Source organism: Octopus sinensis, linkage group LG2, assembly GCF_006345805.1.
Source record: "Octopus sinensis linkage group LG2, ASM634580v1, whole genome shotgun sequence".
Lineage (NCBI taxonomy): Eukaryota > Metazoa > Mollusca > Cephalopoda > Octopoda > Octopodidae > Octopus > Octopus sinensis.
In genome coordinates, this window is record NC_042998.1 from 49,267,966 (window position 1) to 49,288,174 (window position 20,209).

General features: G+C 37.0%; 1 protein-coding gene and 1 long non-coding RNA gene across 3 annotated transcripts in view; one reads left to right on the plus strand and one right to left on the minus strand.

Moving 5' to 3' along the window:
- The first annotated feature begins 9,009 nt into the window (after window positions 1–9,009).
- Window positions 9,010–18,598, plus strand: LOC118767854. The gene is made up of 3 exons (XR_005003757.1): window positions 9,010–9,019; window positions 17,092–17,096; window positions 18,470–18,598. It is a non-coding gene; the product is annotated as an uncharacterized LOC118767854 (long non-coding RNA).
- The window catches only part of LOC115222961 (importin subunit alpha-6), a 56,559-nt gene continuing 50,700 nt past the window's right edge, over window positions 14,351–20,209 (minus strand). For both annotated transcript variants that reach the window (XM_029793384.2, XM_029793373.2), the window contains exons 12-14: window positions 19,794–19,921; window positions 16,774–16,949; window positions 14,351–15,752 (exon numbers count right to left, since the gene is read on the minus strand). In XM_029793384.2, the coding sequence (XP_029649244.1) occupies window positions 15,562–15,752; window positions 16,774–16,949; window positions 19,794–19,921 (495 nt within the window). In that variant the 3' untranslated portion in view covers window positions 14,351–15,561. The remainder of the gene's footprint in view (window positions 15,753–16,773; window positions 16,950–19,793; window positions 19,922–20,209) is intronic.

Consider the following 20,209-nt stretch of genomic DNA (forward strand, 5'->3'; position numbering starts at 1 on the left):
AAGTTACCCTCCCAGGCACAAATCCGGGCAAGGCTGTTTATGGAAGACCAGCAGTCGTCCAGGCATACCAGCCTCCCCTCTCCACGCCACCAGTGTTATCCAAGGGAAAGACAAAGGTCGATACAGCTTGGCACCTGTGACGTCGCAACTCATTTCTACAGCTGAGTGAACTGGAGCAACGTGAAATAAAGTGTCTTGCACAAGAACACAACACGCTGCCCGGTCCGGGATTCGAACTCACAACATTACAATCGTAAGCTCGACGCTCTAACCACTGAGCCATGCGCCTTCACAACAAATGAAGTATAACAATCGGATAATTTCTACATATACTGGAATGAACTGGTGAGAGATAATCTATACTTATTAATGGTTTTATTCAGTTGTTACCTAATTACTCAACTGCAACAAGTTGGAAAAGAACGAAAAACTTTGTATTGGGGATGTTTATTCACATCGAAAATCTCTTGTCCAGTCCTTATAGTATACACTAAGTTTGTGAAAGGAAGATAGTGAAGAGACCGATGCTCGTACAAAAAATGTTGGAGAGAGAGTTTGGGGCAAGGAGGAATACTAGATCACAGCAAAACTGTGTTCTAACTGGCAGAAGCAAACTGTGAAAGTTACAGAAGAAACTGAATGTTTTTATAGGTATCGCAAATATATACCCGTGTTGAAGCTGAACTAAGTCATTAGAATTAGAATTGAATGAGCTTATCAGCATTCATCTCACCAGCAAGTTTAACAGGCTAAAACAAACGGATTTTAAAAGCACAAACCGAAGACAAAGGAAACGAGCGTGAAGATTCAGGTTCGATCCTTGGTCATAAACTTCCTGGCATATCTCGTATACAAGCACACATATTCCTATGTTCTACATAGAGAGTACTCGGTACGTTTAGAGTACATAATTTATTTGAAAAGAAATTCTTTTCCACGCATTTTCATGTCATCTCTTGAATGGAGTAAAAATCGAGCCACAATAAAATCAGTCTGGGAATTGTCATTGGTTTCGCACCTATAATGCTTTTTGCTGTGTAAGTGACTCGACAATCCTACTGGCCGGAGGCTCATAAACTCTCTACTACTGGATATAGCAATACGGTCTTGTTTAGTCAGGGTTATGAAAAAAAAACAAAAAAAACAAACAAAATGCCATTGAGCGAATCCCTACTGGACAATATGGAGTTATCTCCCTTTGATGGATTCCATTTGCACCCGTAAAAGGTCTGTATATGGACAAATTCCGTTCGCAAGTCAGCGACCAGGAATTCTATGTTTGCAACATGAATTTCCTCTGATAAAGGTACCGACTAAACATCTCAGTCTTGGAGTTTAAGAAGGTCCATGGTCAAGCGAGTTCTTCAAGATCCTTTCTCTCTCGGCCAAGCAAAGTTTACATCGTCTGTTCCCGTTCAGAGATGGTCCAGGTTGTTCTAGGAGCTTCCATTTAATACTGTATGGCGTCTTCTTTTCTTTTAAGTGCCATACATCGCTAACTAAGGACGTAACGTTGCGCTTCTCTAGGACCCTGAAAGAGGACTAGCGCTTATTTAGATGCCACTTGAAGGGGCTCTCTGTTGTCCCAACACATCCTCGTGTGTGTCCTTGCGCTATTGGTGGTTGCTGTTGCTATCGTTGCCATAGCTATTGCTACTGCCGGACGCGATGTTGGTGCTGTTGCCGCCGCTATCACTACCGTTGTTGCTGTTACAGTCGGAGGCTTGTAGCAGCTGCTGCTGTTGCCGTTACCGCTGAGCACGTTGTTGGTGTTGCTGCTATCGCTGCTGTTACTATCGGACATCACCTTAGCTATGTAGACCACAGCCTCGGAGTTGCATCGACCTCCCAGTGGGCACTCAGCATTAATCCTACACGAACATCCTACCTCTGTACAGGGTTTAGGGTTGTTCACTGAAATCTTTTAAACAGGTAATCAAGTCTAAAGTAACATCTAAAAAGTTAACTACAATAAGACTGGTCTCAGTTGTAATCTTAAGGCACACAGATTTAAGCGTGCGAATTAGGTTCTTCCTATGCCTATCAAGGGTGTGTACGTTTGCGCCTCTAGAGATTATAGACCAAAAGGGACTGCTGGGACATAACGCCCGCAATAGAAACCGTCACCTTGTTTCTTTCAACAGCAAAACACAAACGTTACTCTTATCCAGAAAACACCAGCATCTTTCTTTCATTTATAATACGCCCTTAACAGTTTCCCCACTTTGATGCTAGATATCTTTTGAAAGCTTTAGTCTACTGTGGTAAATTCATCTTTGATACTATTACCACTCTTACGACTGTTTTTTTTTTTTTTTGGCAGCATTAGTTAGACGGATACGCTTGAACACGGCATCTATCCACTTGCTGTGGTTCATTTTTACCTCCAGTTAGACACAGCACCCTGAGATGAGACTTCACATTTCTACCTTCAACTTCTTCGGAATCTTGTTAAATTTCTTCCAACCCGTTGAAAATTTTCAACTTTTCCTCAAATTATTATTATTTTTTAATGTATTAATTAAAAAAAAGAAGCAATTTTCATCAGCATGCTAAACTACATTTTGAAAAAAAAAAAAAAAAAAAAAAAATCTGGTGAAAATTTGAATAACTTCAAGTGTTTAGAAGAAATTTAACTTGATCCCTTCTTCGGTCTCTCTCTTCCACAGTTTCCCTCCATTTGTTTCGTTTTATCCGACTATCATTCTTCATATGCATTACAAGCACATATCAACGCAGTTTTTCTCTCCAGTTCATTGCAGCTGATTGATACTTCTAATGCTCCAGCTTTTATCCCAGCTCACATGCGATCCGCTGTTCATGACTCCTGAAATCACACATCCAGCAGATTATGCTCGCATAATTTCTTTGCCGCCTTCACATCTCCTCCATATTTTACTCTCAAGCATTTGCATTCGTAGAAAAAACTTTATCAACAGAAGTAATAACTTCCTGCATCTTATCTACCCCACTCTCACTACAATGCTTTTGCAAACACCCACATCTACTAGGGATTAAATTGCCAAATAATTCTAACGAGTTTTCTGAGCAATTAAAACTTCATTTCTTGGGTAGTCTTACTGCTAGCAACCCTTGTGCATATGTCATATGAAGTCCTTCACCGAGTTCCTAATGCACGGTTCGAACTGTTTGTATTTAGTATACCATATATGATCTCTCCTTATTTCCTTTCTCTATGTCGAACAAGTTCACCTCTTTGTTTATCAATGTTTCAAACCTTTCTCTTTCTCGTTTCCAAATCTCAAAAACCAAAATGTTGAAATTGTGGAGAGTTATTTCCCTTACATTCAGAAATTCGGTTCGCAAACATGAAGCCCCCTAGTTTGATCCCATTGGTTTACATCTTAGACAAATGTTTTTTTACTCTGTGGAATGTGGCTTACATGATCATCTGCATAAGGTGTCTGGTTATCATATCTCTGATTTCACACACAACACATACGGTGGAAATTGCCTCAGGCATGAGCATGATCACTGCTTTATCAATGAGTTTCAAAATGCAGACGACTTTTTAGCCCAGCTAATGATTTGTAGCATTTACAGAAAATATATAAATATCTCTTCTTGTGGCTGTGTGGTAAGAAGCTTGTTTCTCATCCACATGGTTTCAGGCTCAGTTCCACTGTATGGTAGCTTGGGCAAGTGTCTTATACTATAACCTCAGGCCAACCAAAGCCTTGTTAGTGGATTTGGTTGTCAGAAACTGAAAGAAGCCTGTTGTGTGTGTGTATATATATATAGTCTGTAAAAAACATAAATCTGAAAGAAGCAGCACACTCTAAGATATAGCTTAACACACACACACACACATATATATATTTATATCTGTGTGCGTGTATTTGGCTGTTTGTTCCTCACAACTGCTTGACAACCGGTGTTGGTGTTTACGTTCCCATAGCTTGGCAGTTCGGCAAAAGAATGCAATATAATAAGTACTAGGCTTAAAAAAAGTCCTGGGGCTGATTTGTTCAACTAAAAACCTTTCAAGGTAGTGCCCCAGCATGACCACAGTCAAATGAATGAAACATGTAAAAGACAAAAGAATTGAACAGACATGTCTCTTCAGATCATCACTCGAAAGACATTTGTTATATGATTAGTAGACATGCTTTTTTTTTTTTTAGGTGATATCTGTCAGTGCTTACTTTACTACATCTAGTCTTGACCATTAAACAAGACCAGCCTTAAACATCTGAAGAGTTTATTAATATCTGGGAGGAGTTCCTTTCCATGTATATTGTTTCAACTTTCTTTTTTGCTTCATGTGATTCTCTTCAAAATATTTCTGTGATGTCCTAAAAATTGCATTCCCCCCATATTACATCAGATTTAAGACTGTTTTTGTCTTAAATTTGGCTTGTGAGGGAATTTTCCTAGTTATCACTGGAATTCTTTTATCATCCATATGAACAGCAAGGCTGGCCCACCCCAGGCTTACCATGTTGCAGGACAACTTCTAAGCTAATAACTTCCTAACACTGGATAATTTTTAAACCTTACCACCACTCTCATAATTTCTCCAAGATAAAAGCAAAATTTGTCAAAGGCACTTTGGCTGTAAGTGTTCCAACTGTTTATCATGTGCTGAAAATAGATATTTTAGGCTGATCCAATGCCTTAGCCGTGGTAATGCTACAAGTCTCTTCACTAGCTTCAATAGGATCCATTGAGCTTTGTGGTGTACTTACGGTTGAATTGATACTAATTTTTTATTTCTGCTCGTGATTGTTTTCTTTGGTTTGGGATTTGTATTTTAATGTGGAATAAAGAACATCTTCAGTCATAAATGACCATGGGATCGCACCTTGAAAGTTTCCCACTGAGGCACAAGTCCAGGCAAAGTTGTTCATGCATACCAGTCTCCTCTCTCCATACAACAATTGATGTTATCCAAGGGAAAGACAAAGACCGATACAACTTGGCACCAGTGATGTCACAACTCATTTCTACAGCTGAGTGTGAACTGGAGCAAGGTGAAATAAAGTGTATTGCTCAAGAATACAACAAGCAGTCTGGTTCAGGATTTGAACTCACTACTTCATGATTGTGAGCCTGATGCTCTCACCACTGAGCCATGCACCTTTATGTAATTATATATACATTGTAACAATTGTGTAAAATAAAATAACTAAATTTAGGTGAAATAACTATTATGAAATATCATTTTGTTTCTTCAATGTATGGATCATTGTAAACATGGTTGTGTGATTAAGATGCTTGCCTCCCAATGACATGGTTCCAGGTTCAACCTCACAGTATGGTACCTTAGCTGTCTTCTACTGTAACCTTAGGGCTGAACAAAGTATTGTGAGTGGATCTGATAGCTGAAAACTGAAAGGTGTCCATCATGTATATGTGTGTGTGTGTGTGTCCTTGTCTTGACATCACGTGATAGTCGTAAACAAGCCTCACTGTCATGCAAATAGCATCGTTTGATTCCAATCTTCCATGAAAACATACCTGGTCAGAGAGAAATCTTTATCTTGCTTGGAAACAGACAAGGATTGAAAGGAAGGTCACGCAGCGCTAAGAAAACCTGCTTCTATGAAGCTTCCTCTGACCCATAATAAGCATGGAAAAGTGGACGTTGAAACAATGATGTTGATATCAATGACTTCTGAATATTATTTGCACTTTTATCATCGAAAAGATTTGTAACCCTGTTCAACATGATGCGCATACATAATCTTGGATAAAGCTACTTATACATTTCTTAGAGGAAAACATAACCAGACCTGAACATTTATTTGTTAGTATATCAAATACATACTTATTATAGCATAGGTGCATGCATGGGTGTGTGGCAAGAAGCTCGCCTCCCAACCACATGATTCTGGGTTCAGTCCCATTGTGTGGTACCTTGGAAAAGTGTCTTCTACTATAGCCTCGGGCCTTGTGAGCGGATTTGGTAGATGGAAACTGAAAAAAGCCCATCGTGTGTATGTGTGTTTGTCCTCCCCATCATCGCTTGACAACTGATGCTAATGTGTTTATGCCCCCATTACATATTCGTTTGGTAAATGAGACTGATAGAATAAATACTAGGCTTATAAAGAATAAGTCATGGGGTTGATTTTCTTCGACTAAAACACTTTAATGCAGTGCTCCAGCATGGCCACCACAGCCAAATGACTGAAACAAATAAAAGAATACTAAGATTGCTTGTATTACTACACCCCTCCCCCTGTGAGACCATAGAATCTCTTTATACCAATAATTACAAATACCTTCACTCTTACAGACATTCATCAGCATATATATATATATATATTCCTTGTATACCAATATTAATACAACCATGTACATGTACACACCCACTCATATTTATATTCTTCAGGACTTATTCTTTGTAAGCCTAGTACTTATTCTATCAGTCTCTTTGGCCGAACTGCTAAGTTACAGGGACATAAACACACCAGCATGGCGACAAACACAGAAGAGGCAATGACGAAAGACTGAGACCTCTGGAGATATGCTTTGACCACTAAGACCCGACAAATAACGTGAGTTCATGGCTGTTTCCTGCACCAGCTTCACATAGCAGCCCCACCCCATCCAAAGTACCTTGGACCGCAGGACGACCTTCTGTGCTTACCTTGGATCATAGGACGACCTGCTGAGCTTGAGGAGACCTACTGAGTCAAGTACATCAATATCAAAATAAAAATCAAATGGAAATTGTAGTTGTGATACTCGTGCTGGTGGCACGTAAAAAGTACCAACCGATCGTGCCCGATGCCAGCACCGCCTTGACTGGCTTCCGTGCCAGTGACACATAAAAAGCACCAACCAATCGTGGCTGTTGCCAGCCTCACCTGGCACCTGTGCCGGTAGCATGCAAAAAGCCTCCACTACACTCACGGAGTAGTTGGCGTTAGGAAGGGCATCCAGCTGTAGGAACACTGCCAGATCAGACTGGAGCCTGGTGCAGCCTCCTGGCTTCCCAGACCCTGGTCAAACTGTCCAACCCATGCTAGCATGGAAAATGGACGTTAAACGATGATGATGATACACAAACACACGTGTGTGTGTGTGTGTGCATGATTATAAATTTCAAATTTTGGTACAAGGTCAGCAGTTTTGAGGGAGGGATTAAGTCGATTACATCAACCTCAGTTGATAACTGGTACTTATTTTACTGACCCCCTAAAAGATGGATGGCAAAGTTAACCTTGGCAGAAATTGAACTCAAAACGTGAGAAGGATGAAATGTTGCTATATTTGCTTATAAGATTATACATTAGGTTTTTAATGTTATAAGCATTAACTATGCCTTTCACTCACTGAATTATTTTGAATATTAACTGGACTTTAAGGCAGTGAGCTGGCAGAAATGCTTATCAGTATTTCGTCAGTCTTTATGGTATGAGTTCAAATTCCACTGAGGTTGACTTTGCCTTTCAGTGTTGATAAATTAAATAGCAGTTGCATACTGAGGTTAATCTAATCAAATGACCCCCTTCTCCAAAATTTCAGGCCTTGTGCCTAGAATAGAAAAAAATATTAACTGGACTTTATCCAAATGGTCAAAACCCACTTCTTTCTATGATATACACAAATTTATCATTATAAGTTTTACGGAGATGTACTTGCATAGCGAGAGACTTGATCTGAGATCGTGTGCTGGAATGAAAACAATTGCATCTATGATATACACAAATTTATCATTATAAGTTTTACGGAGATGTACTTGCATAGCGAGAGACTTGATCTGAGATCGTGTGCTGGAATGAAAACAATTGCAGCGTGGAAGGTGTTTATAAGCCATTTAAGAAACACACAAAAACCGTTAGATTCACTTCAACATTTAAATTTTATTTGTCAAAATATTTTCGTCGCTTTGAGACCGCAACCTGTTCAGTGACAAAACTTCATTTTGTCGTTTTGGAGCATGAAGTCAGTGAACAGGTCGCGGTCTCAAAGCGATGAAAATATTTTGACAAATTAAATTTAAATGTTGAAGTGAATCTAACGGCTTTTGTGTGTTTCTTAAATGGCTTATAAACACCTTCCATACTGCAATTGTTATCATTATAAGGAAAACATACAAAGAGAGCATCTATGATTTTGACTACACAGTAGCTGAAGGAGACATAATATCAAAACTACAATCCTTCAGCTGTTTGCTCTTCAATCTATCACCTTGGAAGTGTTTTACTGCAAGCATAGAAAAGTGGATGTTAAAATTATGATGATGATGATGATGATGAAGATAATGTAAATTACAATTTCCACTCCCTTCTGGAAAATTATAGTGTAGAAAAACTCACAAGTCTCAGAAATTTGCATAGGGGTGGCTGTGTTGTAAGAAGCTTGCTTGTAATAAGAAGTAAGGCGGCAAGCTGGCAGAAATGCTAGCACACCGGGCTAAATGCTTAGCAATATTTCGTCTGCCACTACGTTCTGAGTTCAAATTCCGCCGAGGTTGACTTTGCCTTTCATCCTTTCGGGGTCGATTAAATAAGTGTCAGTTACGCACTGGGGGCGATGTAATCGACTTAATCCGTTTGTCCATTCTATGTTTAGCCCTTTGAGAGTAGTAAAGAAATAGGTATTTTGTCTGCCGCTACGTTCTGAGTTCAAATTCTGTCGAGATCGACTTTGCCTTTCATTCTTTCGGGGTCGATAAATAACTACCATTTACGCACTGGGGTCAATGTAATCGACTTAATCCCTTTGTCTGTCCCCTCTATGTTTGTGAGCAATAAAGAAATATAAGAAGCTTGCTTCCCAACCACATGGTTCCAGGTTCAGTCCCACAGCAAGGCACCTTGGTAAAGTGCCTTCTACTATATCCTCAAGCCAGCCAAAAGCCTTGTGAATGGATTTGGTAGATAGAAACTGAAAGAAGTTAAACATGTGTACCATCACCATCATTATTTGATGTCCGTTTTCCATGCTGCTATGGGTTGGAATTGACAGGAGGTGGCCAGCTGAAAAGCTGCCTAGGTTCCTTATTTGTTTTTGGCATGGTTTCTACACCTGGAAGCCCTTTCTAGTGCCAACTACTTTACAGACTGTATTAGGTGCTTTTAAGCAGCACTGGCACAGGTGTGTTTATGTGGTGCTGGTATGGCTGCATTTTATGTGGCACCAATACCCATGAGCCTGCAAGATTAGGAATGCAGGGCAGAAGCCTGTACGCAAGGACAACGCTTTCACTTAGCTTGGCATGCTTTCTCAAGCACAGCAAACCACCAAGAGTCTAGGTCCCCTGTCATCTCCAAATATATGTGTGAGGATGTTTGAACCCCACCACCACTTGACAACCGGTGTTGGTGTGTTTATGTCCCAATAACTTTAGCAATTCAGCAAAAGAAGCCAATAGAGTAAGTAAGTACAAGGCTTTAAAAACAAAAGTCCTAGAGTTGATTTGTTTGACTAAAACCTTTCAAGATGTTGCCCCAGCATGATAAAAGATAGCGTAAATACTTCTCATTTAGTTAAGTATTTTACTTCCTTTGTGAGGATGAAATGCAGTGAGCTAGCCACTTCCAGTAATCCTTTTGATACCAACCCACTTGAGACTACCTAAGGTTCTATGATATAAATTTACAGTTTTAAAGTGGTCAAAAATTGAAACCTTCTCCTCAAAAATCCATGTCAATCTGTTTCAAACACCAGCTAAATAATACTCTCATCTTACTCTTTTACTCGTTTCAGTCATTTGACTGCGGCCATGCTGGAGCACCGCCTTTAATCGAGCATATCGACCCCAGGACTACTGCTAAATTACGGGGATGTAAACACACCAGAATCGGGTTTCTTCAGTTTCCGTCTACCAAATCCACTCACAAGGCTTTGGTCAGCCCGAGGCTATAGTAGAAGACACTTGCTCAAGGTGCCATGCAGTGGGACTGAACCCGGAACCATTTGGTTGGTAAGCAAGCTACTTACCTCTCAGCCACTCCTGCCACTAAATTACTCATTATTTGAATCAAGCGAATTAAGAAATATGGTTGCAAAAATGCTAAATAATGAACCTATTTTGGACTGTATTGAAGCTGTTTATTTTCCAAACTTAGAGAAATTTAACCCTTTAGCATTCAGATTTATTCTGTCAACCCATGCCAGCATGGAAAACAGAAATTAAATGATAATGATTGTTTTGTATTAACCATACATTATCTTGTATTTTCAAGATTTCAGTGATGTGGATATTTTTACAATGACATTGTAGGGTAGGTGTAAGAGGCCAGATCTGGCTGGTTTAAATGCTAAAGAGTTAAGATTGAAATTTATTATTTTTTTTTATTGCAGCCTTTGCTTCTTCTGCTAACCTTTTTTTGAAAACAAAGTTAGAGATGACAGTTCAGTATAACAGATAAACTTATCACACAGAAAGTTCATAAAGCCATTGTTGCATACAAATAACACTGTTTGTCCAACAAGTAAGAAATGCATAATATAATTCACAAATCTCTTGTTTATATATATATCTCCATGGTTCCGGGTTCAGTCCCACTGCATGGCACCTTGAGCAAGTGTCTTCTACTATAGCCTTGGGCTGACCAAAGCCTTGTGAGTGGATTTGGTAGACGGAAATTGAAGTAACTGGATGCTGGGGTGTTTACGTCCCTGTAATTTAGCAGTTTGGTGAAAAAGACCTATAGAATAAGTACTAGGCTTCCAAAGAATAAGTCCTGGGGTCGATTTGCTCGATTAAAGGCGGATGGCTGCAGTCAAATTTGTTACATCATCATCATCGTTTAACGTCCGCTTTCCATGCTAGCCTGATGGCTGCACCAGGCTCCAATCTTGATCTGGCAGAGTTTCTACAGCTGGATGCCCTTCTTAATGCCAACCACTCTGAGAGTGTAGTGGGTGCTCTTTACGTGCCACCGGCCTCACTCGAATCTTTTTACACATGCCAGTGAAGCGATGTTGGTAATGATCATGCTCGAATGGTGCCCTTTTACGTGCCACGGGTATGGAAGCCAGTTGGCTGCTTTGGCAACGATCACGCTCGGACGGTGCTCTTGGCACTCAACTACACAGGCATAAGTGCCAGTAAGGCAACGCTTGTAACGATCATACTCGAATAGCCTTAAAATAATTTTGGCGTTCTAACTCTCTGTAGGCAACATGTGAGGTTAACATGTTAACTCAAGAGGACTGTGAACTTGATTTAACTCTCAGCTAGCTGGGTCTCATTAGTTTTAGTGCATTATCTAAAACCATGTATTATTTAAAAAAAATAAAAATCAATAAAAATCCAGAATAAACCATATAAACTTCTAAATTTTCTATCTCATAATTTCACCAACATGCTCTCACCATATTCCTCTATCCCAACATTTTCTTTTCCCTTTTCTTCAATGTTAAAAGACTACTTTGATAAAAAGTCCAGCCTGAAACAATATAATCAACTTCCTTGAGCAAAGGAGCATATTTCATTTTGTAAACTTTCTTCAAGTGAAGTTTGCAGGCACAAACCAGTGCCTCTGAATTCTCTTGATATACCCAGGGTTGGCCATAAGTAAATCAAAATTCCATAAATACTATCTGTAATACTGTACTGACTTGAATGTAGCAAAATGTTTTGTTCAAGAAGGACTTCAGTTTGAACAATTTTCATGTTTCATATTTAGATGCTTTTATTAAATTCATTCAGTTGTTAAACAAATAAATCTTGGAATTAAATGGTTTTGATTTACTATCAGGTGACTTTTGGCCAACCACTAACCTATATACATACATATATATATATATATAATTTGAACTTTTGGTACAAGCCTATTAGTATGCCAATTAAAGCACATTCACCATTTGGGCTGCCTGATGTCATCCACAGTTATGGTATAATTTTCACAGGATCTATGTCAGGAATTCCACAGTGCTTATTTGGTTTATAATTGATAAAAGAAATGGAAGATGGATTTGGTATGAATCTTCATTCAACGCAATGATCATTTCAACCCATCCTGCAGATGTTCCTTTCAGGTAAGATATTGAGCATCTAGTTGTACAACACAATATTCCACCTGTGAAGGACAGCAGCAGGATGGGTCGACATGACTGTTGAGTTGAATAAAGATTCATACCAAACCCATCTTCTATCAATTTTATATATCTTCAACGAAAAATAAGTTAATTACCAACCTGGTTTACTTATTGAACATCACCAACAACACTTTCAAAAAGAATAGTTCTCATCTTAAATTGGTAACCATGTCAAACACATACAATTCTCTGCAAGAATTAAAAATACTTTCTCCCATATTTGTGTGAAAACCACTCAAAAGAAAAATACAATAGGAATTAGAGTATTATGACAAAAAAAAAAAATTAAAATAAACCATATTCAAAATACATGTACTTTTTATTTACTTATAAATTTATTTTAATTGCATGTCCTAATTTGAAATATAATTACTCAGCTAAATTAAACATGAAAAGGTTATAGCCATGAAAAAAAAAAAAATGTATCGTAGGAAAAAAAAAGTAAAAAATATAAATTAATTATGAATACCACTCCAATTAATACAAATTAATTTTCAAGTTTTCTTATCATAACCCCCCTCCCCAAACACTGCAATTTAAAATGCATTATTTTGATAGGCAACTGCATCGTGTTCAAGTTGCTAAGTTCAGAGTTCAGGCATTAAGAAGGCTTTAAATGTATTTTCAAGCCAATATCAACACATTAGATCAGCAGTAGAACAGAGCAAATGCTGTAGTGTATACATGTAACAGCATGTATGTAAGCATATGTGTATATATGCATTTTAACACACATTCAGAAATAACTATGAATAAATAAATAAATCTCAAGTAACAATGGTGTGAATCAAGGACTTTTTTTTTTCTTCTTTTTCCCTTTTTAATCTTTTTTTGAAAATTCTGCAGATGTGTTTGCATGAAGCGGAGAATGAACAGGAGTAAATATGAGTTTTATGGCACGAATTTTCAGATCCTATCTACTACAAACATACAAACTTAGCACACATACACACATATATCTACATGCATGCAAATGTACATACACATTATATATATATATATAATATATATATATATATATATATATATATATATATATATATATATATATATATATTTTCTTTATTGCCCACGAGGGGCTAAACACAGAGGGGACAAACAAGGACAGACAAAGGGATTAAGTCGATTACGTCGACCCAGTGCGTAACTGGTACTTTATTTATCGACCCCGAAAGGATGAAAGGCAAAGTCGACCTCGGCGGAATTTGAACTCAGAACGTAATGACAGACGAAATACTGCTAAGCATTTCGCCCTGCGCGCTACACACACACACACACACACACACATATATATATATATATATATATATACATATATACACACATAAGAACATACACATAAACACACACACTATCGTTGTTATTTAAATTCCAGTTTGTTCCTTTGTAAGAAACCATATCCTTCCTTGCAGGAAAAATTCTAATAAGAACAATGAATAGACATGCATATGCACATACATCCATGTACGCAGACACACACAGAGACCTTTTCTGTGATTTCAACTCTTGAATTAGCATGTGAGATGGTTGAGTACTCCACAGATACATGTACCCTTAAGGTTATTCTCAGTTTGAGTCAGTGTAACACAGTGTGATAAGACTTGACCTTCGAATTACAAGTATGATAAATCCAACTGGCTTCTCTGAGCCCAGCTTCACTCAGGGCTTGTGTTAACATGAGATGAAGGTAAAGATACCTGCCCAAGATATCACACAGTGGGATCAAACCAGTAACCTCACTGTTGTGAAACAAACTTCTTAATCACTTATACCTATATGGTTTTTACACACACACACACCAATCTTACTTCAAAACAGGTGAGCACTAGCAACAGGTACAGCATTGGGCCAAAGAAAAATTTACCTCAACAAGTTTTGTTTGGCCCATACAAGCATGGATAAGAGGACATTCAAATGATGGTACACATATACACACACACATGCATACATATATGTACACATACACACACAAACTCAGATTTAATTCCATGTAACTATACACATGGAAGTAAATATTTTGAGCAAATGGTTTTTTTTTTTATGATTACAGAAATTGTGATAGGGGAAAGTATAGTCAAAGCAAGTCATGTTGAGAACTAAATTCCTCGTATCTCTTTTTACAATAGCAGTCTTTAGCCAAACTTGTGGAATCTTCACTTCAAGTGGCAGTTTTTGCATTTGTATAAGGATTATCTATAAGTCAAAAAGCATCTCACCCATTCATCCAAATGCAGAATGAAATCTGAAGATTTACTATAAGGAAAAAAAAAAGAACAACATTTTTAACTGTAAGACTAAAAAGAAAAAAAAACAAATTGAAGCCAAATAAAAAGAAAAGACTATTTTTATTTTATTTTAAACCAGTCCATATTGTCTTGCGTCATCATCGTCAATTCTGTTTGCTTTTAAATGCTTTTTTTTTCATACATTTTTCATATTCTGGGAATTTTAATAGCATGATAAGCAGTTTTGTCTGAATTGTGTAACTTGATTTTTATTCTCAGTATTGCTTATTATAATAATCAATCATAAGAATCTGTTTTGGACAGAGCATGTGTTGTGCACAGGTAAATGTAAAACAAGATCGTTTGTTTTGGTTTGGCTTGGTACTTATTTTATGAAGCATCAATCAATCCCTTTTCTTCAGTTTTATATGACTGTCAAAGAAATTTCATTTTATATGCAACCTAATGAAATAGGAGATGAATTTTGAATGGCAATCTTTAAATAAAAAAAGCAAAACAAAAAGTCTTAAAATGATAGTTTTTATCATGAAGGTTAAAAAAAAAAATGTAAAAAATATTTCAAGGAAAATTATCTGTTATTCATTTTAAAAATAAAATTTAAATAATAAGAAATATTTTAAATACATTAGAAATCTTCCCCAGAGAGATAAAAAAAATCAATTCATCTGAATAATTTTGTGGGATTGTGTAGCCGCCCATAGAATAAACACCAAACCTCTGAAGTCTCGTCTTTCTTAGTCACATAATTCATATTTCATTGGGGTGATTAGAATTGGTTGTGCAGGTAACTTGGTAGTAACCTACTGAGTGGTAGACCACTTGTTTGTTATCTCACTAAAACCTGAGTGAGTGACAAGTAAGTCTTTGTAGATGTCAGGGCCTTGTGTATCAGGACATTGGACAAATTTACTGCTTATGCTGTGCCTGCTAGACAGCAGTAGTTATTGTTGTCTGATGTCTCGGTGTCATCACAGTCAATTTGCATTGTATGTTGTGTTTGAAGTGGTGGAAAGCGGTCCACAGTCATCAGTTAAGAATAGCTGATATTTTACGATGTCATTTTAATTGCTCACTGTTATCTTGGAGGGGAACAGTAGTAGTCAAGTACTAGAGTCAATGTCATCAGTACAGTTATGTCTTTAATAGTCCTATTAAATTGGCAGTAAAGAGAATTTGCAGACCATGACAAGTCTGCCTCTAGCACAATAAAACAGCCCAAATAGAAAATATAGACCGTTATACTTATGAGCACTGCTTAAACTGGCATTTGATACCAGTGTAGAAAACTGGTTCAGAATTGAAATCCATCCATTGGTACATCCTGACCAGCAATAAATTGGAATTGCTGAGCATTTTCATCAGTTGCAGGAACAATACCTTTATCCTCTTCTTCAGTGCCAAAGTAGCGTTCAATTATACCAAAAGCTTTTTGATAAATCTCTCGGTTTTCATGACTTTGCAGAAATTCGATCTTGTCCAGACCTAGAGAAAATGAAAAAGTCAAATTGAAAACAAATTATGAATTATGAAGTTACATCTAACATATTCGGACAAGGTTGTAAACCAATGATACATGTATTTACACATATTGATTCTCAAGGCACATAAATTAACAAATGGCTACAATGTTTGCGCAATTTCTATCCAGATTCGTCATATTATCTTGCTCAGATTGTTTAATAAGTTTATATGCTTTTGAAGAGTATTACTGATGCACTTCAATTTTCTTTAGCATCTTTATAGGTTTTTTTCTCTCACTTTGTTTTTTTTCTTTCATTACAAAAGTTTTCATTCAACAACTCAATAACACTGAATAACACATTTTTTTCCTGTCTTTAGTCAGTGAGTGTTAGTTCCTGTTTGCTTCTATCTAGAAATCAAAGGAAATGATTACTATTCCCTTCAAACTTTGCTTTTGTGACCTGGACATCGATGTTTTCAAACTGACCTAATTTTCCATTACATTTCAGACAGATTCAGTGTTGAGTTGCTGAAGCAGAAATATCATCATAACAAATGTTCTGCTCAATACCACAGATTTACTTGTCAGTTGCTTGACCATAACCACTTGAGTATGTCTCACAGTGGCTAACAATATGTGCATCTCTGATCATGAGCAGTGGAGAAACATGGGGTTTGAATAAATGTAACAAAAGCAAAGTTTAAAGAAAATATTAGTCATTTTTCATACTTTCTAGGGGTAAGCAAATAGGAAACTGTTGCTACCCAAGGAAAAAAATCCTGTTACACAGTGTAATCACACTAAATAAATTTTCTTCTTCATTTCTCATTCTTAATAATTTCCTCTAACTTACTAGCTCTTAATTAATCTCTACATTTAAATTACACTTATGCTAATTCAACATGCTGAGTTTGTTAAGTCTGAATGATTCAAGTTATTTGATAAAGCCATTTGTCTTATATAATTTCATCATCATAATCAATAGAACTAGAGTAAACACAACAGAAAACTAAATAAATTGATGGAAAACAATCTACTAACCATAACATTCTTCAATCATTATAGCGTAAGGATTTGTGTTGCCATGTAATTTAGCATCTTGTTCTCCAAGGCGTAAAATATTCTCTAGACCATTGAGAGCAACATGAACAATTTTGCTATCCATAACAGTCAACAAGTTACATAAAGGAAGAATGCATCCCTGTTCCACAAGAAATCTATGAATAAAAAAAACAAAAGTGAAAAGTTTAAAATTTAAAAAAAGATTTATCACGACATTCAACAGCTGAAAAAAAAATTTAAATGTAAAAATTATTTTTCTATTCTAAACATCATGTAAGAAATGTGTTTTACCTAGAGTAAGAGTTTTGCTCTTATATTAACTGAAGACATTGGAACTTGGTAATCATATCTGAACTATGTGTAGGAAATATAGGCCTTGTACGAAGACTTTTGGATATTATTAAGTCACATAAGAAGGTATAATGATAGAAACTATAGAATGTATAAGGCAGCGAGCTAGCAGAAACGTTAGCACATCGGGCAAAATGCTTAGCGGTATTTCGTCTGCCATTACATTCTGAGTTCAAATTCAGCCGAGGTCGACTTTGCTTTCCATCCTTTCGGAGTCGATAAATTAAGTACTAGTTACGCACTGAAGTTGATGTAATCGACTTAATCCCTTTGTCTGTCTTTGTTTGTCCCCTCTATGTTTAGCCCCTTGTGGGCAATAAAGAAATAAGGAACTATAGAATGCCATGCTACATGTCTTACAGGTTTTCATTTTGTTCTGTGAGCAAAATTACTGAGTTATGTTATATTTATTTTGTTTTAAATTCCACTAAACTCAACTCCTCTTTGTCGTTCCACTTTTTGGGGCGTCAAACAAAGGGCTAAAATCCATATAGGCTGGCTGTGTTTCAGCAAAGAGTAATTAAATAACTTTTTCTCAATGGGAGGACGAACTGTTAAAAGACTTTTGTCAAGTTCACTCAGTGCTCCCTACCTGTCATGCATGCCACAGTTAGCACCTGATGAGCAGTGACTCTGACAAAATGCACAATGGAGACGAAAGACTAAGTTATGGTCTAATAACAATTTATATAATGCAAGATAAGGATTTCTGTATAAGGTCTGGGTTTTTTTGTGTGCTATATTCTTTTGGCTGAAAGTGTATTTTGGCTCACAATTGTAAGGTCATGAATTCGATCCCCAATGGTGCATTGTGTTCTTGAGCAAGACCCTTTATTTCCAGTTGTTCCAGTGCACTCAGTTGGCAAAACTGAGCTGTACCTGTAGTTCAATATGCCAACCATGTCACATTTGGTGTGTCATGTTGAGTCTCCCTGAGTACTACATTAAGGGTATGTGTGTATATGGAGTGCTCAGCTACTCTTGCATATGGATTTCATGAGCAGGCTGTTCTGATGATTGTATCAACTGGGATGCTCATCAGCGTAACTGATAGAGTGCCCAGCCATATTTGTTTGGAATGAACTTTTCTGAGACCACCACATTTAGCTTGTTGATAATCTCTCACCACTGTTGTTTCTTTCGAACTGATTGTGGGTGCTATTATCATCTGGACCTTGATTTTTAAGTGATTCAACCTGAAACCATGCAGTCAAGAGGCAAAACTATCACCCAACCACACCTATGCCTATTTAAGTTTTTTTTATAAACTAAAAAGTGAAATGAAAAAAATGGTATTCTACAAAATATATTTAATTATACCAAGCTGAGTAAAAAGTATGCAACGTTTTGAAACACGAAATTCATCACAATCTATTTTAACAATGCAGAAATTTTATACAAAGTAAGTACCATTGCAATCAACACATTTTTGCCAATGAGTTACAAGTTTATTCCGGTAACATAAAAATGGGAGTTCTGGAGCTGAATGCCCTTTCAGCATCGGCTTTTTTTTGAACTCTTCTTCTCAAAGGAAACCATCAAGGTGCTTGAAAAAGTGGTAGTTAGTAGGAGAAAGGTCTGTGGAATAAGCTGGGTGGAGAAGAAGTTTGTAGCCAAGTGCCCTCAACTTCTGGAGCATCATTAGTGAAATGTGTGATCAAGCAGTCATATGAAGAAGGATTGGCCCTCTTCTGTTGGCCAGTCTGGGATGGAGGAGTAGCAGTTTTTCATTCATTTTGGCAATTTCATGGCAATATATTTCTGCAGTAATGGTTTTTCTGGGTTTTAAGATGCTATAGTGGACGAGTTCTAGCAGGACACCACCAAACTGTCACCATAACCTTCTTTTTGAAGAGCTTGGGTTTAGGGAAGGTTTTCAGTGCTTCATTTTGATCCAACCACTGTGAAGAACGTTTTACATTACTGTACAGAATCCACTTTTCATCGCAAGTTACAATACAGTCGAGAAATGGATCAGTCTAGTTATGGAGAAGAAGCGACAAGCAAATTTCATACCTGTGCATTTTCTGATTGCACTTAAAAGGTTGCAGGTAGTTTTCTGGGTAACTTGAAGTTCTTTTGACAGTTCTCAAGTGGTTTTTACGTGGATCTTTCTCAATGATGGTCTTTAATTGACCGTCATCGATGACAGATGGACGTCCACTACACTCATGATCTTCAAGGCTCAGGTCTCCACTGTGAAATCATTTAAAGCGTTTTCGAGCTGACCACTCACTGGTCATTTCTTCACCAAATGTTTTCATTGATATTGCTGGCAGTTTCAGCTGCTTTACATCCTTTTTTGAAGTTGAATAACAAAATTGCTCAAATATCACGCTGATAGTTCCATTTCCGATGATTGTAACAATGGTGAAAAAATATCAATATTAATTTATCGATGCATTTAGGCAAGTGCATGTCAGTATTATAAGACAATTGCAAAGAAAATGTTTAAAAAAAATTCGAAACCCTGCAAAAATCTGATACAAATTCTTCAATGGTTCAAAATGTTGCTTACTTTTTACTCAACCTGATGCAATGTAATTTAAAACAAATTTTTTTTAGAAAGAATGATAGAAGAAACAGACAATTTAAAGTAATTCAACCATTCTTATTGAAGTGATGTTTGATATTATATAAGATCATACCGAATTTGTTCTGGAGAGCCTCCAGACGTAGCATTTGTTATGGCCCAAGCAGCCTCTTTTCTTGTTTTAAACTCTGCTTTACCAAGAATTTCAATTAAAACTGGAAATATGTTGGCATCAATCACAGCCTAGAAATAAAACAAATGAATTAGCTTTAGATTTTTTTCTATCAAAACTTCAGTTAAATTTTCTCAGAACTTGTAAAATTGTTAACTTATTAAAAGACAACAGTAGAAAATAACACTAAAGATAGTTATTAATTATTATTTCATCCTTTCGGGGTTGATGAAATAAGTACTAGTTGAAAACAGGAGTCGAAGTAATCCCCACCACTAAAATTTCAGGCCTTGTGCCCATAGCAGAAAGATTTATTATTATTATTAAAGTGGCAAATTGGCAGAATTGCCTTAATAATC